General features: G+C 42.9%; 1 protein-coding gene across 4 annotated transcripts in view; it reads right to left on the minus strand.

The window, feature by feature from the left end:
• The window catches only part of RTN3 (reticulon 3), a 78,730-nt gene that overhangs the window by 7,875 nt on the left and 43,565 nt on the right, over positions 1–27,290 (minus strand). For 3 of the 4 annotated variants that reach the window (XM_055078510.2, XM_054523712.1, XM_054523711.2), the window contains one exon: positions 1,815–2,022. In XM_055078510.2, coding sequence (XP_054934485.1) covers positions 1,815–2,022 — 208 coding nt within the window. Of the gene's footprint in view, positions 1–1,814; positions 2,023–3,363; positions 5,074–27,290 lie in introns of those variants that run through there. The other variant, XM_024255347.3, reaches the window with a different exon arrangement.

The following is a 27,290-nucleotide window of genomic DNA, read 5'->3' on the forward strand; positions in this document are numbered from 1 at the left end:
TCAGTTGCCCAGGTTGGAGTGCAATGGTACAATCTTGGCTCACTGCAAACTCCACCTCCCGGGTTCAAGATATTCTCCTGCCTCAGCCTCCTGAATAGCTGGGATTACAGGCACCTGCCACCTCGCCCGGCTAATTTTCATATTTTTAGTAAAGACGAGGTTTCACCATGTTGGCCAGGCTAGTCTTGAACTCCTGACCTCAAGCAGTCTGCCTACCTCAGCTTCCCAAAGTGCTAGGACTATATGCGTAAGTCACCGCGCCTGAACTGCAATAAAATTTTTAATGCCACATATAGTTGTAAGTTATTCCTTCTATTTCCACCAAGAGAAAATACAAGGAGCACAGGTGCGGCCAGAAACCTATTCTGTTGTAGTCCTGAGAGGTCACAGCAGGGTCTCCTTCTCTATGAAAAAAGAGCTTTCAAAAAACTGTCATTTGCTCACGTTAAAGTCAACATTGTTTATGGGGTAAGATTTTCAAGAGGGAAGTGTGAAGAAAACATTTGTTAAAGTTACAGCACAATAAAAAAAGCTAGAAATTGTATACTAGAAATGTAGTCAGAAGATCTACTGACTTCATTAAGACCTCCAGCGTTAAGAAAACTAGTAAGAGATAAGGAGGAAATCAGTAATAAACCAAGAATGAAAACACTGAGTTCTGATATTACCAAAGCACAGACTCAACAAGATTTGAAAGTCATGTCAAGTCTTACCTATGTGGGGGATTAAACATGCACTCGGAACCCCATCTAACCGAGCGCTGCTCTAGGTGCTGTGCTTTCCCTGCCCTGCTCAAGAATTTAGAGTCGCCAGGTGCAGTGGCTCATGCCTGTAATCCCAGCACTTTGGGAGGCCGAGGCAGGTGGATCACGAGGTCAGGAGTTCGAGAACAGCCTGACCAATATGGTAAAACCCTGTCTCTACTAAAAATACAAAAATTACGGTCGGGCACGGTGGCTCACACCTGTAATCCCAGCACTTTGGGAGGCCAAGGCGGGCAGATCACAAGGTCAGGAGTTCGAGACCATCCTGCCGAACATGGTGAAACCCTGTCTCTACTAAAAATACAAAAAAATTAGCCGGGCATGATGGTGGGCACCTGTAGTCCCAGCTACTCGGGAGGCTGAGGCAGGAGAATGGCATGAACCCAGGAGGAGGAGCTTGCAGTGAGCCGAGATCGCACCACTGCACTCCAGCCTGGGCGACAGAGCGAGACCCTTGTCTCAAAAACAAAACAAAACAAAAAACAAAAAAAAACAGCACTTTGGGAGGCTGAGGCGGGCGGATCACCCGAGGTCAGAAGTTCGAGACCAGCCTGACCAACATGGAGAAACCCCGTATCTAGTAAAAATACAAAATTAGCTGGGCATAGTGGCGCATGCCTGTAATCCCAGCTACTCAGGAGGCTGAGGCAGGAGAATCGCTTGCACCTGGGAGGCAGAGGTTGTGGTAAGCTGAGATCGCGCCACTGTACTCCAGCCTGGGCAACAAGAGCAATATCTGTCTCAAAAAAAAAAAAAAAAAAAAAAAAAAAAAAAAAAAAAGAATTTAGAGTCTTCTTTGAAGGACTCCCTTCAAGGACTCCCTCTTTGAACTTCAAGTATGAACCTCTAATTTGTCAAAAAGTTCTTGGCTTCTAACTTGGCCACTTCTTAAGGTGATTTCAAGGTCTCTAGGGGATGCTTCATGCCACCAATCAGCTGCATTAGGCCCCATAATTCTTGATTTTTAGTCAGGTCTGAGTTTTAGACCTATCAGCTTCAGTGAACCCTTCCACTAAAATGTAGAATGTTGCTTTTAAGACTTCAACTCACTTGAATGGATGGCCTTCTTCTGACTTCTGTACAGCTTGGATGACGGACTTGTAGATCCTGAAGCTGATGGTGACAGAGAGAAGAGCCAGGATGAGGTAAGAAACCACACTGATGACACTGAAAGCTGCCAGGGAAAGCAGCATGATCAGCGTGGTGCCAAAGACAAACCCAGTCTTCTTCACATCTCTCCAGAAAATCAGATCGTGCACTGACAAAAGAAAAGGGAATATAAGTTATAAGAAACATCCACAGCTACTATGTCTTGCATGACTGTGAAGCCTCACATTAGCACACAAATACAGGTATGCCCCACTTTAAGATAATCTGGTTTTGTTTTTTTAAAGAGATGGGGTCTCACTATGTTGCCCAGGCTGGCCTGGAACTCTGGGCTCAAGTGATCCTCCTGCCTTCACCTCCTGAGTAGCTGGACTACAGGTGTGTGCCACTGTACCTGGTTCTAAGAGAATCTTATAAATGAAAATCAAATTATGTCAGGGGTGATAACTCACGAGGCAAAAGGTTCTTCTGCTACACTGATTAGGTTTCAGGATAGGATTATAAAAATTTAAGAGCTTATTTCAGCTATGGAAATACACTGGGGTAAAGTGCCATTTACCTTAAATATTTTGGCAGAAAGGATGATAAAGCAGGTGTGGCAAAATCTTGCTGTTAACTAAATTATGCAAACCAGGCCTATAAATTAGTCGGGTGAACAGACTATAAAACCAAAGCTAATTTTGTCCCAGTGTATAAATTGGGGCAGGGGCAAAGAAAGTGGTAAATAAAAATAGACCATGCACTATTATTGCTAGTTACAAAGAAACACCAGTCTCGATGTTAATCTGAAAAGAATTCAGGAAGGATTATGTATAGGGGACCATATAATTATCCAAGCCACAATACCTCCTCCTCCCTTTTTTGAGACAGCGTCTCACTCTGTCACCCGGGCTGGAGAGCAGTGGCACTATCATTACTCATTGCAGCCTTTAACTCCTGGATTCAAGCAAACCTCCTACCTCAGCCTCTGAGTAGCTAGGACTACAGGTATGTGCCAACATGTCCAGGTACTTTTTATCTTTTTGTAGAGACAGGGTCTCAATATGTTGCCAGGCTAGTCTCGAACTCCTGGCTTCAAGCAATCCTCCTGCTGTGGCCTCCCACAGTGCTGTGATTACAGGCATGAGCCACCATGTCTCGCCAAGCCGCAGTACTCTTAAAAAAAGTGAGTGGGGGCCGGGCGTGGTGGCTCACGCCTGTAATCCTAGCACTTTGGGAGGACAAGGCGGGTGGATCACCTGAGGTCAGGAGTTCGAGACCAATCTGGCCAACATGGTGAAAAGCCAGTCTCTACTAAAATACAAAAATTAGCTGGGCATGGTGGTACGCGCATGTAGTCCCAGCTACTCAGGAGGCTGAGGTAGGAGAATCGCTTGAACCTAGGAAGCGGAGGCTGCAGTGAGCCGAGATCACGCCATTGCATTCCAGCCTGGGTGACAGAGTGAAACTCCGTCTCAAAAAAAAAAAAAAAAAAAAAGAAAAGTGAGTGGGGCTGGCAGGGCGCAGGGGCTCACGCCTGTAATCCCTGCACTTTGGGAGGCCGAGGCAGGCGGATCACTTGAGGCCAGGAGCTCAAGACCAGACTGGCCAACATGGTAAGACCCCTGTCTCTACTAAAAATACAAAAAATACCTGGGCGTGATGGTGCACGCTTGTAATCTCAGCTACTCGGGAGGCTGAGGCACAAGAAATCACTTGAACCTGGGAGACGGAGGTTGCAGTGAGCCAATATCGTGCCACTGCACTCCAGCCTGGGTGACAGAATGAGACTGTTTAAAAAAAAAGTGAGTGGGACACTATTAATAATTATGTCAGGAAATGAGTTTAAGTAGAAGTATTTCGATTTTCCCAGTTTGGAAGTCCTCAACTGTAAGATCCAGTTGCCCAGGATGGTCCTGGTTTAAAGACACCTCCAACTCTCTGAGTGGCAGCTGCCGGCAATCACCTCCAATCTAGAGTGACGTTACTTTTTTTTTTTTTTGAGACAAAGTCAGGGTTTCACCGTATTGGCCAGGCTGGTCTCAAACTCCTGACCTCTAGTGATCTGCCCGCCTCGGCATCCCAAAGTTTTGGGATTACAGGCATAAGCCTCTGCACGTGGCTGCCATTACCTTTTGCATTTCTATCTATGAAGGCTAATTTCCCCATGAATAGCTAGAGGACTTTCCTCCCAGCCACTATCTGCTCTTAAAAAAGAGCAAGGGCTTTGGAGTTGGAGAGACATGAGTTTGAGTCCTGGTAATTTCTCACTATATTACTTTAACCTTTCCAAGCCTCCATTTCCTCATCTGAAGAATGAAGAAAATGAAATCTACTTCCTAGAGTTTAAGGAATAAAGAAGGCTAAGACACTGTAAATGACATGCAGTAAATACTTTAACCATAATTCAAATAAGGTTAGCTGAAAAGACTGATTTGGGATAAAATGAACCTGGGTGTGATTCAAGTTGTCTTGCGGGTACCTAGTTCTTCCCCACATTCAGCTACACAGCTCTCTTCTGAAACCATTTCTTTGAAGACTAACCTTCCTAGAGCCAAAGAACCTTAACTTGAAACCAATAAAACACTAAAAATATGCTGATTGTATATAAGAAGTAATCACTGGTTCAAAGAGTCTGGCTAAGGGATGCAACTTACTAGGAGAAAGAGAAGGTATTCTGACTCCTGATGGGAACCCCAGAGTCCCAGATAGTGATGCTGCAAAGGAGGGAAAGAATTGAGAGGTAACTCAGGCTCACTTGATGAACTAAGAGATTGAACAGAAGAACTTAATAGAATGCTGCCTACTTAAGAGTGAATTCCTATAAGTAGGAGAATTCCTATAGTCAGAATTCAAGTATATACATGTTAGAGTTCATATAACTACAAGAACAGTTTCAAAACAGAAGGCTTAGAGGGCCGACGTCATCAGTAGTAGAACAAACAGATACCATATGCCTCCAGACATAGTACACGCACTGAGAAAGACACAACATCACTTCTATGGTATTCCTGCCCAAAACATGTAACCTGCATCTAATCAGAAAACACCAGACCAACCCAGATTGAGAAATATTCTACAAAACAACTGGCCTGTAGTCTTCAAAAATGTCAGTGGTGTGAAAGAGAAAGGCTGAGGAACTTACTTCTTTTAATCTTAATTCTCAGATTAAAGGAGAGTAAGGAGACAGGATGAGGCACAAAGTGTGATCCTAGACTGGACTCTGGAAAAGGGGTAAACACAGTTATAAAGACATCATTGGTACAACTGACAAAATTTAGATGTGGACTATGTAATTGACAAAAGTACTGTTATCAATGTTTAATTTGCTAAATTACTGTTAAATTTCCTTAACAGCCGGGCGCGGTGCCTCACGCCTATAATAATCTCAGCACTTTAGGAGGCCGAGGCAGGCACATCACGAGGTCAGGAGACTGAGACCATCCTGGCTAACACGGTGAAACCCCGTCTCTACTAAAAATACAAAACATTCGCCGGGCGTGGTGGCAGGTGCCCGTAGTCCCAGCTACTCGGGAGGCTGAGGCAGGAGAATGGCATGGACCCGGGAGGCAGAGCTTGCAGTGAGCCAAGATCGCGCCACTGCACTCTAGCCTGGGCAACAGAGCAAGACTCCATCTCAAAAAAAAGCAAAAAACAAAAAGCAAAATTTCCTTAACAATAACTTTCGTTGGTTATGTAAAACAAACAAAGATGTTTTGTTCAATGGAAACACACTCCAAAGTAGGGGTAAAGAGGCAGAACGTTTGCAATCAGCTCTCAAGTGGTTCAGGAAAAAAACATCTATCTATACTGAGAGGGAGGGGGTGATAACGCATATGTGGCCAAATGTTAACAACTGGTGAACTAGAGTGAAGATTATACGGGAGTTCCTTGTAGCACAATTGTAATTCTTCTATACATTCAAAATATTTGAAAGACAGGAAGAGAAAACTTCGAGAATAAGGCTGGGACCCAGAGAGAAAAGGACCTTGATGTATCAGAGAAGGAAAAGGGATAAAGACGACACGTGCCTAGATGCAAATCAGAAGTGTCTACACCTTTAGGCCGGGTGCGGTGGGTCACTCCTGTAATCCCAGCACTTTGGGAGGCCAAGGTGGGTGGATCACTTGCAGTTAGGAGTTCGAAACCAGCCTGGCCAACATGGTGAAACCCTGTCTCTACTAAAAATACAAAAATTAGCCAGGCATGGTGGCACGTGCCTGTACTCCCAGCTACTCGGAAGGTTGAGGCAGGAGAATCGCTTGAACCTGGGAGGCGGAGGTTGCAGTGAGCCAAGATCGCATCTTTGCATTCCAGCCTGGGTGAAACAGTGAGACTCCATCTCAAAACAGACCTTTGTGCAAATTAGAAAAAGTTGTTACTGCCATCTGCTGGAAAACTCATAAGAAATATTCAAACCTACAAAGATAACAAATGTAAACAGTGCTCCTAGATGTGTGCAGTAAACAACCTGCATAATAATATAGGTCCTGGGCTCAGCCTTAAGATAAATGGTGGAATTATGGTCTGGGATAGAAAGGGGACATAGTGACTGAAGAGAGGATAACAGAGGAAGAGCTTGGAAAAGATGGTTCAACACATCAAGTCTCTGTCTGGAATGCTCTTCCCCAACTCCCCATGGCTTGCTTCTTTACTTTTCAGGTCTCAGTACAGGGCTACTTCTTCAGACACTGACCAGCCTGTCTAACAGCCCCTGCCTTCATCACTTTCTATTCCCTTTAACAGCTTTATTTTTCTTCAGAGCACCTACCACTTTATTTGTAGCAGGCTCTTCACAGTTGCTACTGGATGCTTAAACATGGGGCCAAGCTAATGACCAAAAGACAGCAAAACCATTTATTTCCTAATAATTCCCCTTAAACTAGTCGAGTTTTCGCACATGACTCTATTGACCACATAAGACTAAGGATTCCAAGTATAGAACACCAAAGGAAGGAAACTGGCATGGTTTTTGGAAACTTTTCCCTCTCTAATACCTTGGGGGAGAAGACGATGAAAAATACGAAGAAAAAGTGAGAAATGAGGCAGTTGCCAATAGTTTAAAATATGAAGCCACTAGACTTACACTAGTTCTAGTGTGTATTTCATAACCAGCAAGAGGCTGCATGGTTTGCGTCCATGATATTTTCTTTTCTTTTCTTAGACAAGGTCTGGCTGTATCGCCCAGGTTGGAGTGCAGTGGCACAATCTTGGCCCATTGCAACCTCTGCCTCCTGGGCTCAAGCCATCCTCCCATCTCAGCATCCCAAGTAGCTAGGACTATAGGCACGCACCACCATGCCCGGTTGATTTTTCTATTTTTTGTAGAGACAGGGTTTTGTCATGTTGCCCATGTTGGTCTCAAACTCATGGGCTCAAGCAATCCACTGTCCACTGGCCTTGGCCTCCCAAAGTACTGGGATTTACAGGCATGAGCCACAGCGACCGGCAGAAACTTTCCTTTTTTTTTTTTTTTTTTTTTTGAGACGGAGTCTTGCTCTGTCGCCCAGGCTGGAGTGCAGTGGTGCGATCTTGGCTCACTGCAAGCTCCGCCTCCTGGGTTCATGCCATTCTCCTGCCTCAGCCTCCCGAGTAGCTGGGACTACAGGTGCCTGCCACCATGCCTGGCTAATTTTTTGTATTTTTAGTAGAGACGGGGTTTCACCATGTTAGCTAGGATGGTCTCGATCTCCTGACCTTGTGATCCACCCGCCTCGACCTCCCAAAGTGCTGGGATTACAGGCGTAAGCCACTGCGCCTGGCCAGAAACTTTCTTTTCATTCTCTTTTATTTTCATGTACCTGTTCCGGCTGAGTATAGTACAGTTATGCACTAAATGACATGTGGACAACAAGGCACCACATACATGACTGTAGTCCCATAAGATTAGAATATTGTATTTTTACTGTATTTTTTTAATGTTTAGATGTACAAATACTAAGCACTGTACCACACTGCCTACAGTATCCAATATAGTGTAACATGCTGTATGGATTTGTGGCCTAGGAGTGATAGATGATACCATATTGCATAGGTATGTAGTAGTATACCTTCTAGGTTTATGTAAGTTAGCTATGGTATTTGCTCAATGATGAAATCACCTAATGACATGTTTCTCAGAGTGCATCCCACTGGTAATCAATGCATAACTACTTTTTAAAACAGGAAATTATTTATTTTTTAATGTGTTATCTTTCCTTCCTTTCCCACTTTTTTTTTTTTTTGAGACAGTCTCGCTCTGTCACCAGGTTCGAGTGCAATGGTGTGGTCTCGGCTCACTGCAATCTCCGCCTCCCAGGTTCAAGCGATTCTCCCACCTCAGCCTTCGAGTAGCTGACATTACAGGCGCCTGCCACCACTCTTGGTTAATTTTTTGTAATCTGACCTCGTGATCCGCCCGCCTCGGCCTCCCAAAGCACTGGAATTACAGGCATGAGCCACCGTATCCGGCCCCTTTCCCACCTTTATCTTCCTTCATCAAGTTTTTGTTTGTGTTTTGAGATGGAGTCTCAGTGTGTTGCCCAGGCTGGAGTGCAATAGTGAGATCTCGGCTCATTGCAACCTCTGCCTCCCAGGTTCAAGCAATTCTCCTGCCTCAGCTTCCCGAGTAGCTGGGATTACAGGCGCGCACCACCAAGCCCAGCTAATTTTTTGTATCTTTAGTAGAGACGGGGTTTCACCATGTTGGCCAGGCTGGTCTTCAACTCCTGACCTCAGATGATCCGCCCGCCTCAGCCTCCCAAAGTGCTGGGATTGTAGGCATGAGCCACTTGACATTTGTGCCCAGCCTGCAAAAATTCTTAACAAAAATTTAGCAAACCAAACACAACAATAAATAAACACAATACTACTACATCATGACTGAGGTGTTTCTTTTGAAAAAATACAGGATTGGCTTAACATTCAATAATCAAAATAATTCTCCATTTTAAAGAATTCCACCAAGGAAGAATTTCATAATTCACCATATTAACAACTAAAAAAGAAAAACCATATGATACAGAAAAAAAGCATTTGGGAAAATCCAACATTCATTCCTCATTTTAAAATCTCAGGAAACTAGGGAAGGGAAATCCCTCAACTTGATAAAGGGAATCTACTAGTAACTTACAGCAATCATCATACTTACTGAAAGAAGGCAAGAAGTTCTCTCTGCCTCTATTCCTGTTTAACACTGTATTAAAGGTTCTAGCCAGTTCAGTAAGTCAAGAAAAACAGGCTGGGTGCGGTGGCTCACGCCTTTAATCCTAGCATTTTGGGAGGCCAAGGCAGGTGGATCACCTGAGGTCAGGGGTTCGAGACCAGCCTGGCCAACATAGTGAAACCCTGTCTCTACTAAAAATGCTGGGCGTAGGGCAAGGCACGGTGGCTTATGCCTGTAATCTTAGCACTTTGGGAGGCCGAGGCGGGTGGATCACCTGAGGTCAGGAGTTCAAGACCTGCCTGGCCAACATGGTGAAACACCATCTCTACTGAAAATACAAAAAAAAGGCCAGGTGCGGTGGCTCACACTGGTAATCCCAGCACTTTGGGAGGCTGAGGCGAGTGGATCACCTGAGGTCAGGAGTTCAAGAACAGCCTGGCCAACATGGCAAAACCCTGTCTCTACTAAAAATATAAAAATTGCTGGGCATGGTGGTGCGTGCCTGTAATCCCAGCTACTAGCGGGGCTGAGGCCAGAGGATCACTTGAACCTGGGAGACGGAGGTTGCAGTGCCGAGACTGCGCCACTACACTCCAGCCTGAGCAACAGAGCAAGACTCTGTCTTAAAAAAATAAACAAACAAAAACATTGCCGGGCATGGTGGTGGGCGCCTGTAATCCCAGCTACTCAGGAGGCTGAGGCAGGAGCATCACTTGAACCCAGAAGGCGTGGTTGCAATGAGCTGAGATCATGCCACTGCACTCCAACCTGGGCGACAGTGTAAGACTCCATCTCAGAAAAAAAAAAAAAAAAAGATTAGCTGGGTGTCGTGGCATGCTACTGTAATCCCAGCTGCTCAGGAGGCTGAAGCAGGAGAATCGCTTGAAGCCAGGAGGCAGAGGTTGCAGTGAGCTGAGGTCGTGCCACTTCACTCCAGCCTGGGCAAAAGAGTGAAACTCTGTCAAAAAAAAAAAAAAGAAAAGAAAAGAAAAGAAAAACAAATAGGCATTCACATTGGAAAGTAGTAAAACTGTCCTTATTCACAAATGGCACGATTGCCTTTGTGGAAAATCTGATGGAATCTATTTAAAAAAAAGCTACTAGGGCCAGGCGCTGTGGCTCATGACTGTAATCCCAGCACTTTGGGAGGCCGAGGCAGGCGGATCACGAGGTCAGGACATCAAGACCATCCTGGCTAACATGGTGAAACCCCATCTCTACTAAAAATACAAAAAATTAGGCAGCGTGGTGGCGGGTGCCTGTAGTCTCAGCTACTTGGGAGGCTGAGGCAGGAGAACGGCGTGAACCCGGGAGGTGGAGCTTGCAGTGAGCCGAGATCGCACCACTGCACTCCAGCCTGGGCGACAAGAGCGAGACTCTGTCTCAAAAAAAAAAAAAAAAAAGAACCTAGAAGAGCCAAAACAATTTTGAAAAATAAAGTTAGAAGATTAACACAACCTGATTTTAAATATAAAGCTACCATTATCAAGATACTATAGTACTGGCCGAAAGATAATAGAGCAATAGAATGGTATAGAAAATCCAGAAATAGACAATTGTGCATTAAGAGATGTTTAAAGATTATTTCAGGCCAAGCGCAGTGGCTCATGCCTGTAATCCCAGCCCTTTGGGAGGCTGAGGCGGGAAGATCACCTGAGGTCACAAGTTCGAGACCAGCCTGGCCAACACGGCAAAACCCCATCTCTACTAAAAACACAAAAGTTAGCTGGGCATGGTGGTGCATACCCGTAGTTTCAGCTTCTGGGGAGGCTGAGGCAGTAGAATCACTTGAACCCGGGAGGCAGAGGTTGCAGTGAGCCAAGATCATGCCATTGCATTCCAGCCTGGGCAACAGAACGAGACGCTGTCTCAAAAAAAATAAATAAATGCTGGGTACGGTGGCTCACGCCTGTAATCCCAGCACTTTGGGAAGCTGAAGTGGGTGAATCACTTAAGGTCAGGAATTTGGGACCAGCCTGGCCAACATGGTGAAACCCCCTCTCTACTAAAAATACAAAATTAGCCAGGCGTGGTGGCACAAGCCTGTAGCCCCAGCTATTCAGGAGGCTGAGGCACAAGAATCGATTGAACCTGGGAAGCGGAGGTTGCAGTGAGCCAAGATCAAGTCACCGCACTGCAGCCTGGGCGACAAGAGCGAAACTCCATCTCAATAAATAAATAAATAAATAAATAAATAAATAAATAAATAAATATAAATAAAATAAAATAAAGATTATTTCACCCCTTAATGGTTCCTGGCTTCCACTTGGCCACGGATCCCTACCTAGTAAAATACTTTATCCCCAGCTTTAGAGTTAGTACAGCACAGAAATGACTCTGGCTCCAGAATGCCTGGGTTTGATCCTCTTCCATTTGCTAGCTGTGTGATTTTGGACAAGACAATCTCTCTGTGCATTGGGCTCCTCATTTGTAAAACAGGATAATACAAGATCAACTTCATAGAGATGTTGCCAGGATTAAGTGGATTAATGTGTAGAAGTGCTCAGAATACTGTTGATTAGATAGTAACACAATGTCAGCTATTATTATTCATTTGACTGCCAACCTCTGCTACAATTGTAACAGAAAATTTAAGAATTGAAGTTAAAGTTAGCTATAGAGCAACAAGATTTTTTCCTTTCCTCTTTGTTGCCAGTAACATACAAAAAAATTAGAGGTGGCTCATGACTGTAATCCCAGCACTTTGGGAAGTGGAGGCTGGAGGATCGCTTGAATTCCAAGAGTTTGAGACCAGCCTGGGCAACATAGTGAGACCCTGTCTCTATTAAAAGAAAAAAAAAGGCCTGGCGCGGTGGCTCATGCCTGTTATCCCAGCACTTTAGGAGGCCGAGGCAGATGGATCACGAGGTCAGGAGTTTGAGATCAGCCAGGTCAACATAGTGAAACCCTGTCTGTGCTAAAAATACAAAAAACCCACAAAAATTAGCCAGGCATGGTGGCAGGCACCTGTAGTCCCAGCTACTTGGGAGACTGAGGCAGGAGAATCGCTTGAACCTGGGAGGCGGAGGTTGCAGTGAGCCGAGATCGTGCCACTGCACTCCAGCCTGGGTGACAGAATGAGACTCCGTCTCAAAAAAAAAAAAAAAAGAAACTAAGATGGGGAGGTTAGAAGGGGCCTTATTAACCAAATCTATTTTATGTATCAAACTTCCATATAAACTTTTCTACAAAAAAGTGCTACACTATCAGAATTATGATTAAATAGATTGGTGTGTAAATGATATATGGAGACAGAGGACCAGGAGATAGAGGCAGTATGATACATCACCTATGGGGCAGACCAGACCAACATATAGTATAGATTTGGGAGTTATCAACATGTAGGTGGTAATTTGAAGCTACAGAAACAGAAGAGATCACTTTGAGGCATCTTGACCCCTCAAATTCCACACATCAAAGAAAACAGCATTTCTGACTGACACTCTTCCCTGATCAGAAAATAGTTCTACCATCCACCCAGAAACCCAAGACAAATACAGAAATAGGGTTCACTCTTCCTTCTCCCTCATCAACTACACTCAAACATCAGGGCAGGTTAAAGTCTATCTTTTTGAATCTATCAGAAAAAACTAAATTCTTTTGATTAAGAGTCTTCAACATTTTTATGTCTTAAATTTACCTTCTATGAGCAGACTCTTTAGAGAAGACTGTCCAAGTCGGTGACTCTCAGCTGCGTGTGAGATGGGACAAAGGACGTGGGATGGGGAGTAGATCCTGACTCCTGATGGTGCATGTCACCTTTATAAAGCTATGGACAAATTATTGCTTGATTCTGGTATGTGTCAGGTAGAGAATCACTACTGGAGAGAGCCACTGATACAGACAGGGAATGTCCTTTTCTTTGGGTGTGCTATGTGTATCTTGGGTGATCTAAAACAAGAGAATTGTGACGCAATGGGTTAACGAACTGCCACACTAGTACACAACCTTATAGAGACAGAATGAAGCCTTGGCTAGTCTCTTCCTAAAGTCCTACAGGGAAGTGACCCAAGCTAGTTCAAAAGGTACTGGAAAAATAAAAAGCCAAAAATTCTCAAAAGAACGAAGTCAATGTTCCCTTACTTTTCAGGTTATAACTTTATCTTTAATATCATACCACTTAATTTCTCTTTTCATTTAAAGGACCTTACTTTTTTCTCTTTTCATGATTCATTACATAAGTAAAATCACTGATTTTTCAGTTATATTATTTTGCTAACAACAGATGAAACATCTGACAAGGAATGTCTGTACCAAGAGTGTTTATGTTGCTGGTGGAATTATGAGTGATTCCTTCTTTTTATTTTCCAAATCTTTTGTAATGTGGCCATATTACTTTTATTTTAAAAACTTTAAAATAAGGTATTTATTTTAAAGTTTTATTAAAGTATCTATTTCTTGCCCCTGTTATTTAAGGACGTTGGCTGCAGTACCCATGTTACACCTGAAGAGGGCACTAACACATCCAATGGTAATCTCAGGCTAAGGAAAAAGGAAATCAGTCTCGTGCCATTTCCAGCAGGCACAAACCCATTAATTTTATTATCGAATTTGGGGAAAGCTCTTGCTTTGATTCTAACTAGCCATTTCCAAAAGTCAATTGACTTTATTCTCCCAAGTATACACCTCAAAGGTAGAAAAGAAGAGCTGTTCAAATACTTATTCTGAAAAGGAATAAATGTGAAAGAAATTTCAAGGTTTAGTAGTCTGTCAGCTTCACTTTCTTCTTCTTTTTTTTATTTTAAAGACAGAGTCTCACTCTGTCACCCAGGCTGGTGTGACTACAGCTCACTGTAGCCTCGACTTCCCGAGCTCAGGTGATCCTCCTGCCTCAGCCTCCCAAGTAGATGGGACTACAGGTGCATGCCACCATGCCTGGCTAATTTTTTAAATTTTTTGTACAGATGGGGGTCTCTCAGTTTGTTGCCCACGCTGGTCTTAAACTCTTGGGCTCAAGCAATCTGCCCTCCTTGGCCTCCCAAAATGCTGGAATTAAAGGTGTGAATCACTGAACCCAGCTACTTCATTTTTTAAGAACAAATAAATCTCCAATTCATTCCATCTTCCTTGCAACAATTTCTTAAAATTTGTCTATAACACATCTCTAAGAACACTCAAACATGCATGAAATAACTAAAAGGAAAAAAAAAAGGCCACGCTTTATAACCTCAAAAAGGAAACTGTGAATAAAGGGGAAACAGTTAAGCTTTTTAATATAAACAATTTATGTAAAGATAAAGATGCAGACATTTTTACATAGATTATTTCTTTTCTTTGGTTACTTTCACATTAATAGTTATAATAAATGAAGCCACTTTTGAGTTGCAAGAGACATGAGGTGATGTGTTTGTAAACTCAGGCCCAAATTTTGTGGCTGCTGAAATGGGTTGAGTCTGCTCTGCTACAGATTTATCCTTAATCAAAGAAATCCACCCCCTCAAAAGGCACAGAAAGATCACTGACAGAATACAAAGCTGTCACTGTCAAAGACAGACACACATACTTTTGGCCGTAGATGAGTCTGGCAGCAGGCCAGAGAAACATGTAGGAATCTGTTTCAAACTAACGTTCATCTCACACTCTCAGAAAAAATAGTTGTTTGTTCATTAAAATAACCTACCATCCCCTTTGCCCTCAATTTCAGATTTATAAAACAGAAAACAAAATGGCATTGTCTACCCCTCTCCAGGTGAATAGTATGGATCTAAAAATGTGAACTTTTGACCTTAGTTACCTAAAGAGTATTTTTTTCTTTTTTTTTTGGAGACAGAGTCTCATTCTGTTGAGCAGGCTGGAGTGCAGTAGCATGATCTCAGCTCACTGCAACCTCCGCCTCCTGGGTTCAAGCAATTCTCTTGCCTCAGTCTCCTTAGCAGCTGGGGCTACGCGTACCCGTCGCCACACCTGGTTAATTTTTGTATTTTTAGTAGAGATGGGGTTTCACCATGTTGGCCAGGCTGGTCTCAAACTCCTGGCCTCAAGTGATCTACCCACCTTAGCCTCCCAAAGTGCTGGGATTACAGGCATGAGCCACTGTGCCCGGCCATCAATCTTTAATTTTATGGTTAGTGCATTTTACCTAAGAAATCTTTGCCTACCCTATGTCATGAAGATATTTTCCTATGCATTTTTGGATAAGTTTTTTGGTTTTAGTTTTTATGTTCAGAGATCTAATTCATTTTAATTTCTGCATATCATGTGAAGTTAGAATTGTGGCAGGCGGAATTCTAAGATGGAGCTGGGCATGGCGGCATATACCCGTAGTCCCAGCTACTCAGGGGGCTGAGGTGGGGGGATCCCTTGAGCCCAGGAGGCAGCAGTGAGCTAGGACTGCAAAACTGCACTCTGGCCTAGGAACAGAGCAAGACCCTATCACAGGGGGAAAAAAAAAAAGGATTCTATGATGGCTTCCAAGACTCTTGCCCCTTGTTGTACATGCCTTGTATAACATTTTCCCCTGCCCCTAAATTGGACAGAATCTGTGAATATGATGGGATAGTCACTCTAGTTTTTGCATTTGAGTTATATAAACAGTCATTCCTCAGTATCTGAAGGGGACTGGTTCTAGGATTCCCAAGGATATAAAAATCCATGGAAGCCCAAGTCCCTTATATAAAATAGCATGGTATTTGCATATAACCTAGACATATCCATTTGGATACTTTATTTTTTAAAATTTTTGAGATGGAGTCTCTGTCGTCCAGGCTGGAGTGCACTGGCACAATCTTGGTTCACTGCAACCTCCGCCTCCCAGGTTCAAGTGATTCTACCGCCTCAGCCTCCTGAGTAGCTGGGACTACAGGTGTGTGCCACCACATCCAGCTAATTTTTTGTATTTTTACTAGAGATGCGGTTTCACCATGTTGGCCAGACTGGTCTTGAACTCCTACCTCAGGTGATCCGCCTGCCTCAGCCTCCTAAAGTGCTGGGATTACAGGCATGAGCCACCATGCCCAGCCTTTATATTATTTTTTATTGTTTTTTCTTTTGTATTTTCAATCTGAGGTTGGTTGAACCCAAGGATGCGGAACCTGTGGATGCAGAGGACTGACTGTATAAGATTCTCCTGATAGCTTCGAAGAAGCAAGCTACCATGTTGTGAGAGGGCCATGAGGTTAGGACCTGCAGGCAGCTTCCAGGAGCTAAGCATGATCTCCCCAGCTGACATCCAGGGAGAAAGAAAGTGGGTATCTCATTCTACAACTTCCAGGAACTGAATTCTGTCAACAACCAGCCAGCTTGGAAAGAAAGAGGTCCCTGAGTCTCAGATGGTATCACAACCCTGGTGAGGCCCTAAGCAGGAGGATCAGCTAGCCCATGCCTAGAATGCTGATCCATGAAAACTATGAGATAATAAATTTAAGTTGCTAAATTTGTGCTAATTTGTTATTTCTGGGTTCTCTGTTTCTTTACTTGTAGACTCGTCAGTACCATACTATCTTTATTACTGGAGTTTTATAATGTCTTTAAATAAATGTTCCAAGTTCTCCAATTTTGTTCTTTGCTCTGTGTATTTCCACAGAAATGTTAGAATTGGCCAGGCGCTTTAGCTCACACTGGTAATCCCAGCACTTTGGGAAGCCAAATTGGGCAGAATGCTTGGGCCAATGAGTTCAAGACCAACCTGGGCAACATGGCAAAACTCCATCTTTACTAAAAATACAAAAATTAGCTCGGTGTGGTGGCAAATGCCTGCAATCCTAGCTACTCAGGAGGCTGAGGTGGGAGGATGGCTTGAGCCCAGGAAGCAGGGGTTGAAAGAAAGAAAGAAAGAAAGAGAGAGAGAGAAAGAAAGGTTAGAATCTGGGACTTTGAATTGTCTTGAATCCATAGATCAGTGTGAGTAGGACTGACATCTTAACAACACTGAGTCTTCCAATTCATGAACATAGCACTTCTCTCCTCTTAGTCATTCTTTAGCTTCTCTCTGCAGTGTTTGGTAGCTTTTAGTATTGAGGTCTTAAGTGCTTTTTTGGTTAAATTTATTCCAAGTATTTTATGCTTTTGGTGCTATTATAAATGGAACTATTTATTTAAAAAAATTAATTTTCTAGGTCAGGCATTGTGGCTCACACCTTGTAATCCCAGCACTTTGGGAGGCTGAGGTGGGCAGATCACTGGAGGTCAGGAGTTCCAGACCAGCCTGGGCAACAAGATGAGACCCTGTCTCTACTAAAATTACAAAAATTAGCCAAGTATGGTGGTGCACACTTGCAGTCTCAGCTAGAGGTGGAGGTTACAGTGAGCAGAGATCGTGCCACTGCACTCCAGCGTGGGCGACAGAGAGAGACTGTCTCAAAAAAAGTTTTTTTTAAATTGTCAAATAATATATAACAACAAAATTGAGTTTTATCAACCTAATATCTATCCTGCAATCCTAAGTTCACTTATTAATCCTAATAGTTATTTTGTGGATTTCTTAGGATTTTCTATGTAAACAATCATGTCATCTGCAAATGAAGAAAGTTTAACTTCTTCCTTTCCAATCCTGATTCCTTGTATTTCCATTTATTGCCAGAATTCAGTGGCTAAGACCTCCAGTATGGGGGGGGTGTGTGTGTGTGTGTGTTTTTTGAGACAGAGACTCCCTCTATCACCCAGGCTGCAGTGCAGTAGCGCGAACTCGGCTCATTGCAACCTCCGCCTCCTGGGTTTAAGCGATTCTCCTGCCTCAGCCTCCTGAATAGCTGGGATTACAGGCGTGCGCTGCCATGCCTGGCTAATTTTTGTATTTTTAGTAGAGGTTTCACCATGTTGGCCAGGCTGGTCTCGAACTCCTGACCTCAAGTGATCCGCCCACCTCGGCCTCCCAAAGTACTGGCATTACAGTCGTCAGCCACTGTGCCTGGCTATTTTTGTTTGAGACAGTCTTGATTTGTTACCCAGGCTGGAGTGCAGTGGTGTGATCTCGGCTCACTGCAAGCTTTGCCTGTTGAGTTCAAGGGATTCTCCTCCCTCAGCCTCCTGAGTACTGGGATTACAAGTGTGCACTACCACACCTGGCTAATTTTTGTATTTTTAGTAGAGATGGGGGTTTCACCATGTTGGTGAGGCTGGTCTCAAACTCCTGACCTCAAATGAACTGCCCACCTCGGCCTCCCAAAGCGACCTCCAGTATGATGTTGTATACAAATGGTGAGAGTGAACATTGTACCCAATCTTCAGGGGAAAGTGTTCAGCATTTCAGTATTAAGGAAGACATCAGCTGTAGTTTTCAACAGATGCTGTTTATTAGACTGAGGGGGATTACCTTCTATTCCTTGTTTGTAGAAAATTCTATCAGAAAAGGATATCGAACTTTTTATTTAAAAATTTTAGAAACAGGATCTCACTGAATGTGTGTGTATATGTATGTGTGTCTGCGTGTATATGCATATATACATATGTGGTTTTTTTTTTTTTTTTTTTTGAGGCAAGGTCTTGTTCTGTCACCCAGGCTGGAGTGCAGCTGTACAGTCATGGCTCACTCCAGCCTCAACCTCCTGGGTCCAAGCAATCCTCCTGCCTCAGCCTCCCGAGTAGCTGGGACTACAGACACACACCACCACCACCACACCCAGCTAATTTTTCTTTTCCTTTTCTTTTTTGGGGGGGTTGGTAGAGACAGGGTCTCATTTTGTTGTCTAGGCTGGTCTTGAACTCCTAGGCTCAAGAGGGTTGAGATTACAGGAATGAGCCACTGCACTCAGCCAAACATTTTCAAACACTTTTTATGAACTGAACTTATGCCACAGTTTTTCTTCATTGTTAATGTGGTGAATTATACTGATTACCCAATCTTTTTTTTTTTTATTCTGAGATAGAGTCTCTGTTGCCCAGGCTGGAGTGCAGTGGTGCAACCTCGGCTTACTGCAACCTTTACCTCCCGAGTTCAAGCAATTCTCCTGCCTCAGCCTCCCAAGTAGCCGGGACTACAGGTGCGTGCCACCACGCCCGGGTAATTTTTTGTGTTTTTAGTAGAGACGGGGTTTCACTGTGTTAGCCAGGATGGTCTCGATCTCCTGACCTCATGATGTGCCCGCCTCGGTCCTCCCTCCTGACCTCATGATGTGCCTGCCTCGGTCCTCCCAAAGTGCTGGGATTACAGGCGTGAGCCACTGCGCCCAGACTTTTTTGTTTGTATTTTTAGTAGAGATAGGGTTTCACCATGTTGGCCAGGCTGGTTTTGAACTCTTAACCTCAAGTGATCCACCTGCCTCGGCCTCCCAAAGTGCTAGGATTATAGGCGTGAGCCACTGAGCCCAGCCCTGATTATTTAATCTTAAAACAACCTTGTATCCTGTATATCCTGTAACAAACCCTACTTAGCCATGATGCATTATTTTATATGTTGCTGGTATGATCTGCTAATATCTTCTGAAGGATTTTTCATTTACGTTCATGAAGAATATTAGTCTATAATTGTGTTTGCCATGTCTTTGTCCAGTTTTGGTATTACTCTATACATATGTATTATATATGACATATATACTAGTTCATAAATTGGGAAGTATTCTCCTCTCCTTTTTCCTTAAATGCTTCGAAGAATTCTCCAGGGAAACCTCTGGGCCTGGAATTTCTTTGTGGAAAGAGTTTTGATACTGAATTTAATTTCTTTCATATAAATTGTGTTAGTGTTAAGTAGTATTTTTCAAGGATTTTGTCCATTTCTCTAAGTTGATAAATCTGTTGGCATAAAATTGTTCATAATAATCTACTGTTCTTTTAATATCTGTAGGATCTGAATGGAAAACCCTTTTTTCATGCTTGATATTGGTAATCTGTTTTTTTCTTGTCCAGTCAAGAAATAATTTTGGCCAAAAGTGGCTCACACCTATAATCCCAGTGCTTTAGGAGGCCAAGGTGGGAGGATCACTTGAGGCCAGGAGTTCGAGACCAGTGCGAGCAACATAATGAGACCCCATTTCTACAAAAAGTTTTAAAAAATTAATAAAGTGTGATAGTGCATGCCTGTAGTCCTAGATGCTTGCCTGTAGTCCTAGCTACTTGGCTGAGGCAGGAGGATCGCTGAAGCCCAGGAGTTTGAGATTACAGTGAGCTATGATCATGCTACTGCACTTCGGTCTGGGTGACTGAGCAAGACCCTGTTTCCAAAAAAATAAAAAATAATTTTGTTGAACTTTTCAGGTACCAAATTTTGGCTTTGTTAATTTTTTCTATTGTTTGTTCTTTGATTCCATTGATTTCAGCTCTTTTCTTCTTTCTTTCTACTTACTGGGTTTACTTTGCTCTTTTTTTTCTAGATTTTCAAGTTCGAACCTTAGATCACTGTTTTAGATTTTTTGTCTTTTCCAATATAAGCATTTAAAGCTATATACCTGGCCGGGCGCGGTGGCTCCCTGCACTTTGGGAGGCCAACGCGGGCGGATCACAAGGTCAAGAGATCGAGACCATCCTGGCCAACATGGTGAAACCTCATCTCTATTAAAACTACAAAAATTAGCTGGGCGTAGTGGCACACGCCTGTAATCCCAGCTACTCGGGAGGCTGAGGCAGCAGAATCGCTTGAACCCGGGAAGCAGAGGTTGCAGTGAGCCGGGATTGTGCCACTGCACTCCAGCCTGGTGACAGTGAGACTCCATCTCAAAAAAATAAAAAATAAAAAATAAAACAAATAAAGCTATATACATTTCCCTCTCAGCACTGTATTCCACAAGTTTGATTTATTTTCATTGTTCAGTTTAAGTGATTCAGTTTAAATCACTTAATATTTTTCTTGTGATTTCTTCTTTGATCTATAGATTAGGTAAAAGTGTCTTGCTTAATTTCCAAATATTTGGGAATTTTCCTAGATATCTTATTGTTGTCTTCATCACAGATATCTTCATTAATTTAAAGCTTAAATTCATTATGGCCTTAGAACATATTTTGTATGATTTAAATCCTTTGAAATTTGGCCGGGCACAGTGGCTCACGCCTGTAATCCCAGTACTTTGGGAGGCCAAGGTGGGCAGATCACTTGAGGTTGGGAGTTCGAGACCAACCTGGCAAACATGGTGAAATCCTGTCTCTACTTAAAATACAAAAATTAGCTGGGCGTGGTTGTGCACGCCTGTGATCACAGCTACTCGGGAAGTTGAGGCACAATAATCATTTGAACCAGGGAGGCGGAGGTTGCAGTGAGCTGAGATAGCACCACTGCACACCAGCCTGCGAGGCAGAGTGAAACTGTGTCTCCAATAAATAAATAAATAAAAAAAAAATCCTTTGAAATTTGCTGAGTTGTTTTGTGGGCCTAGTAGTATATTATCGATACTGATGAATGCATACCTTATACACTTGTAAAATAATGTGTATTCTGCTACTGTAGGGAGTAGTGTTCTATAAACACCATTTAAGTCAAATTTGTTGATTGTACTCTTCAGATACATGTGTGTGTCTAGTTAACTGCTGAGAAAGAGGTATTAAATTTTCCAATTATTATTACAGATTGCCAATATCTCTCCTTAATTCTGCCTTTTTGGGAGACAGGGTCTCACTCTGTCACCAGGCTGGAGTGCAGTGGTGTGATCATGGTTCACTGCAGCCTCCACCTCCTAGGCTCAAGCAATCCTCCGCCTCAGCCTCCTGAGTAGCTGGGACTACAGATGCATGCCACCAAACCAGTTAATTTTTGAATTTTTGTAGAGATGGGGTCTCTATAAAAAAACTCCAGGGTAAGGTTATGTTGCATTATGGGTTATGTTGCCCAGGCTGGTCTCAAACTAGCCTCAAGTGATCTTCTCACTTTGGCCTCCCAAAATGTTGGGGTTACAGGCATGGGCCATTGCCCAGCCAATTCTGTCAATTTTTGCTTTGTGTATTTTGAAGCTACTATTAGGCACATACACACTCATAACTGTCAAGACTTCCTGATATCTTTTATCATGATAAGATGTCCCTTATTTATTTCTGGTAAAAGCTTTCATCTTCTTATGCTTTTTGCATGGCATACATTTATAAATTTTTTGGGGTATCTTTTCCATCCATTTACTTTCAACCTGTGTCTTTATATTTAAATAACATCTTTTGGCCAAGTGCGGTGGCTCACGCCTACGATCCCAGCACTTTGGGAGCCCAAGGAGGGTGGATCGCTAGAGGTCAGGAGTTTGAGACCAGCCTGGCAAACATGGTGAAACCTCATCTCTACTAAAAATACAAAAATAAGCCAGGCGTGGTTGTGAGTGCCTGTAATCCCAGCTACTTGGGAGGCTGAGGGAGGAGAATCCCTTGCACTCGGAAGGCAGAGGTTGCAGTGAGCTGAGATCACGCCACTGCACTCCAGCCTGGGTGACAGAGTGAGACTGTCTCAAAAAATAAATAAAAATAAAATTAATTTAAAAACTAGTTGGGCATTGTGGCATATACCTATAGTCCCAAAAAGGTGAAGTGGGAGGATTGCTTGAGCCTGGGAGGTTGAGGTACAGTGAGCCGTGTTCATGCCACTCACTGCACTACAGCCTGGGTGACAGAGTGAGACCCTGTCTCCAAATATATATATATATATTTATAGTACCATTACATTAAAAATGTAGAAACAGGCTGGGCATAGTGGCTCATGCCTACAATCCCAGCATTTTGGGAGGCCAAGGTGGGAGGATTACTTGAGCCCAGGAGATCAATGCCAGTGTTGGCAACATAATGAGACTCTGTCTCTACTAAAAAAATAAAAAAATTAGCTAGGTGTGGTGGCATGCACCTGTGGTCCTGGGTACATGTGAGGCTGAGGCACGAGGATTGCTTGAGCCCAGGAGGTCTAGGTTGCAGTGAGTCATGATTGCACCACTGCACTCCAGCCTGAGATACAAAGCCACAGAGCCAGAGCCTGTCTCCAAAAAAAAAAAAAAAAAGGCAGAAACCTTTGCTATAGTACAAGTCCATATACTCTTGTTTTTTTCTGTTATAATTGTCATAAGAAATAAACATCATAACCTCTACACGTTATTACAATTTTTGCTTTAAGCAACCCTATATATTTTAAGAAATTAAGAAGAAAAAAATAAGCCTTTCATATTCACCCAGGTGTTTACCACTTCCAATTCTCTTCATTCCTTCCTAAAGGTCTGAGTTTTTATTTGGTATCACTTTCCTTTAATCTGAAAAACTTCCTTTAGCATTTCTTGTAGTGCAGGTCTTCTGGTAGAATTCTTTTAGTTTTCTTTTATCTAAAAATGTCTTGTCTTTTAATCTTGCAGGGTTTTTTTTTTTTTTTTTCTGAATACACAAACCTGGGTTGACAGGTTTTTTTTCCCTGTTGGGCACTTTAAAAGACGTTACTCCACTGCCTTTTAGCCTCTGTGGTTTCTAGTAAGAAGTAAGCTCTAATTATAATTGTCATTTCCCTGTGTCATTCTTCTCTAGCTACTTTCGTTTTTTTTTTTTTTTTGAGACGGAGTCTCGCTCTGTCGCCCAGGCTGTAGTGCAGTGGCGTAATCCTGGCTCACTGCAACCTCCGCCTCCTGGATTCAAGTGATTCTCTTGCCTCAGCCTCCCGGGTAGCTGGGATTACAGGTGTGCACCGCCATGCCCAGCTAATTTTTGTATTTTTAGTAGAGATGGGGTTTCACCATGTTGGTCAGGCTGGTCTCCAACTCCTGACCTTGTGACCCACCTGTCTCGGCCTCCCAAAGTGCTGGGATTACAGGCGTGAGCCACCGCGCCCGGCCTCTTCTCTAGCTGCTTTCAAGATTTTCTCCTTATTTTTGGTTTTCAGCAACTTGACTATGATATACTGTAGAGGAAAGGGTTAAAACTCAGCAGGCCTAAAATGCCAAGCCCTGTACACGCCAAAGAAAGGTCTGTCTTCAGGACTAGCCCTTTGCTGGCTCCTTGGAGATGGCCTCTGAGCCCTTTGAATATTCTGCTTGATAAGTATTTTTGCATGCCTGAGGTCTTAGGCCATGCTGTATCAGATAAATTTATCCTAACAATATGATTTATTGCCAGTACATGTTTTTGCTCTGGGGGATCTGGGGTCTGAGTAGCTGAGCTCAGTCATATGGGCACTGCATGCCGTGCTAGACACCAAAGACTGAAAGAGCTTCCTTGGTTGGGAATACTTTGCACATTTTATCATGCATCACTGTAAAAGAATTAAGTACATCCCTGTATGACTCCATTCAACACCTGGAAGCTTGCATCTGTTCTCTCCTAGATTTTATCCCGTGTGTCTTTTCCTCTGGCCAATTCTAATCTATGTCCTTTTGCTGTAATAAACCATTAACTGCTAGTTTACAGTTTATGAGTCCTATGGGTCCTTCTAGCAAATCACTGGCCCTGATGTTTATCTTGGGGACCCCGACACATACACCAAGGTATGGTTTTCTTTGTAATTATCCTAGTAGGTGGTATTTGATGAGCGTCTTTCATCAGTAAATGTGCCTTTCATAAAATTTAAGAAAATTTCGGCCATTTTATCTTTAAATATGTCCTTCTCCAGTCTCTCACTTTCCTCTCCTGCTAGGACTCCAATTATAAAAGGTAGGTTTTGCAGGTCTCGCATTCCTGGGCTCAAGTGATCCTCCTGCCTCGGCCTCCCTAAGTGCTGAAGTGGTGGGATTACAGGCGTGAGCCACTGTGCTTGGCCAAAGTTAGGTCTTTTGATATTGTCCCACAGGGTTCTGAAGCTCTGGTGATACTTTTAAAAAACATGTTTTCTTTCTGTTCTTTAGTATTCTATCAAGTTCACCAGCTTCTTCCCTTGTCATCTCCATTTTGCTGTTAAGGTCACCTGGTGAATTTTAATTTCAGTGGTTATATTTTACAGTTCTAGAATTCCCATCTGACTCTTTTTTGTTTCCATTTCTAGATTGAGATTTTCTTTTTTATTCAATACAAGAATATCTCCCTTTACTTCTCTGAGTGATTAAAATGAAAACCCTTAAAACCCCGACTCCTAATTCCAACATATGCAGTTAGTTTCTATCGACTGTCTCTTTTTCTTCAGACTGAGTTATAATTTCTTGGTTCTTAAAACATGTAGTTTTGGATTATATCCTGGACATTGTGAATATTATGCTGTACAAATTCCAGACTGTGTTCTATTCCTCTGGAGAGTTTCATTACTTTTGTTTTAGCATGTAATAAATTTGGTTAGATTCAAACTGCAAACTTTTTTTTTCAAGACAGAGTCTTACTCTGTCACCCAGGCTGGAGTGCAGTGGTGTGATCTGCACCCCTGACCTCCCTGGGCTCAGGGACTACAGGCACAGGCCACCACGCCTGGCTTAATTTTGTATTTTTTAGTAGAGATGGGGTTTCACCATGCTGCCCAGGCTGGCCTTGAATTCTTGGGCTCAAGTGATCCACCTGCTTCAGCCTCCTGAAGTGCTGGGATTACAGGCATGAGCCACTGTGCCTAGCCTTCAAACTACAAACTCAGTACACTTCTTCTTTTTTTTTTTTTTTTTTTTTTTGAGACGGAGTCTCACTCTGTCACCCAGGCTGTAGTGCAATGGCGCAATCTTGGCTCACTGCAACCTCCAACCCCGGGGTTCAAGCGATTCTCCTGCCTCAGCCACCCGAGTAGGTGGGATTACAGGCGCCTGCCAACATGCCCGGCTAATTTTTGTATTTTTAGTAGAGACGGGGTTTCACCAGCTTGGCCAGGCTGGTCTTGAACTCCTGAGCTCGTGATCCACCCGCCTTGGCCTCCCAAAGTGCTGGGATTACAGGTGTGGGCCACTGCACCCGGCCCAGTTCACTTCTTTCATCTCTAACTGTGCTGCTTACAATCTTCTGTGCGTTAAGTGTGGTTCACAATTAAACAGAGGCTTAAACACAGTTTATTTTATCTGCAGAATTTTAGGCTGTCACTCTCTGGATCTCTCCTTTCCAAGATTCCTCCTCCCGTTACATTCCACTGACTCAATGGTTGTGGCTGACCCAAATTCCGTCCACTGCTTAGGTTTTCTATGAAGGTTTGAGCCAACCTGTCAGGTGCCCACTTCAGCCTGTCCTCTAGCTAAAAGCAATAAAAATAAAAAACTAATTTCATGCTGTCTCTTCTTACATGTGTCAACTCTCTTTCAGAATCTGACTGCTCCCGTTCATCCTCCAGTGCGTTCAGGTCTTTGTTTTTTAAAAATTTTGTCCAGTTATATTCAGGAAGGTCAGGTCCAGTAAAAGACTACTTGGCCATAAGAAAAGAAAACCATTCTGACATTGCTTTTAAAAATTACTTCAGATTCCTTGTATATGTAGGTATATAGATTCATTTTTTTTTCTTTATGGAATCTTTCTAGCCATAGATTCACTTTAAATGATACCAAGATAGGAATTATTTTGTATCCCTTGTTTTGTAACTCTTTTCATTCCATTTAGCACCCACCATCTGCAGGGTGCTCAACAATGTAGTTTTTACTAATAAATTACGAACATTTTTACATAACAGAAGACACTAACTTTGACAGTAACTAGAAAAATAAGGCACAGAGCTAGAAGTAAAACTGGTAAGCAGTAGCACCCTAACACTGGAGAAATATTCACATATGTGTAAAAACAGACAAGTATAACAACATTAACTTCAGGCCGGGCGCGGTGGCTCACGCCTGTAATCCCAGCACTTTGGGAGGCCAAGGCGGGCAGATCACGAGGTCAGGAGATTGAGACCATACTGGCTAACACGGTGAAACCCCGACTCTACTAAAAATACAAAAATAAAATTAGCTGGGCGTGGTAGCGGGCGCCTGTAGTCCCAGCTACTCAGGAGGCTGAGGCGGGAGAATGGCATGAACCCAGGAAGCGGAGCTTGCAGTGAGTGGAGATTGCATCACTGCACTCCAGCCTGGGCAACAGAGCGAAACTCCATTTCAAAAAAGAAAAAGTAAAAGTAAAAAAAAAAAAAAAAAAAAGAACGTTAACTTCAGCACTGTCTATAATAGTCAAAAATAGGAAAGAATCTAAATCCTTATCAAAAGAAAATAATATATTCATACAATGGATTACTACATAGCTGTTAAAATGAATAAATTATATAAATTCCAACATGAAAGAAGTTTAAAAACCTAATGTTGAATGGAAAAAGTTATACAACAAACATGATAACATGAATGAATGGTTAAAAAGCACAAAACGATACAAACACATTTATTTAAAATAAACTGGAAGGATGTACCAGGTCCATGACGGTGTTAGTCTGGGGAAGGGGAGATGGAGGGAGTGGCCAGGTGATAATCAAAGAGTCCTTCAGTTTGGAAGCAAATATGACTACCAATGCTAACAATTAACATAAATTAATTCTACATATAGAGAAGATATGGGTGTAGGCTGCCTTTGTACTTTTCTATATTTTTCCATGTCTTAAAAAAAAAAAACTT

The sequence above is a fragment of the Pongo abelii genome, chromosome 9, assembly GCF_028885655.2.
Source record: "Pongo abelii isolate AG06213 chromosome 9, NHGRI_mPonAbe1-v2.0_pri, whole genome shotgun sequence".
Taxonomy (NCBI): Eukaryota; Metazoa; Chordata; class Mammalia; order Primates; family Hominidae; genus Pongo; species Pongo abelii.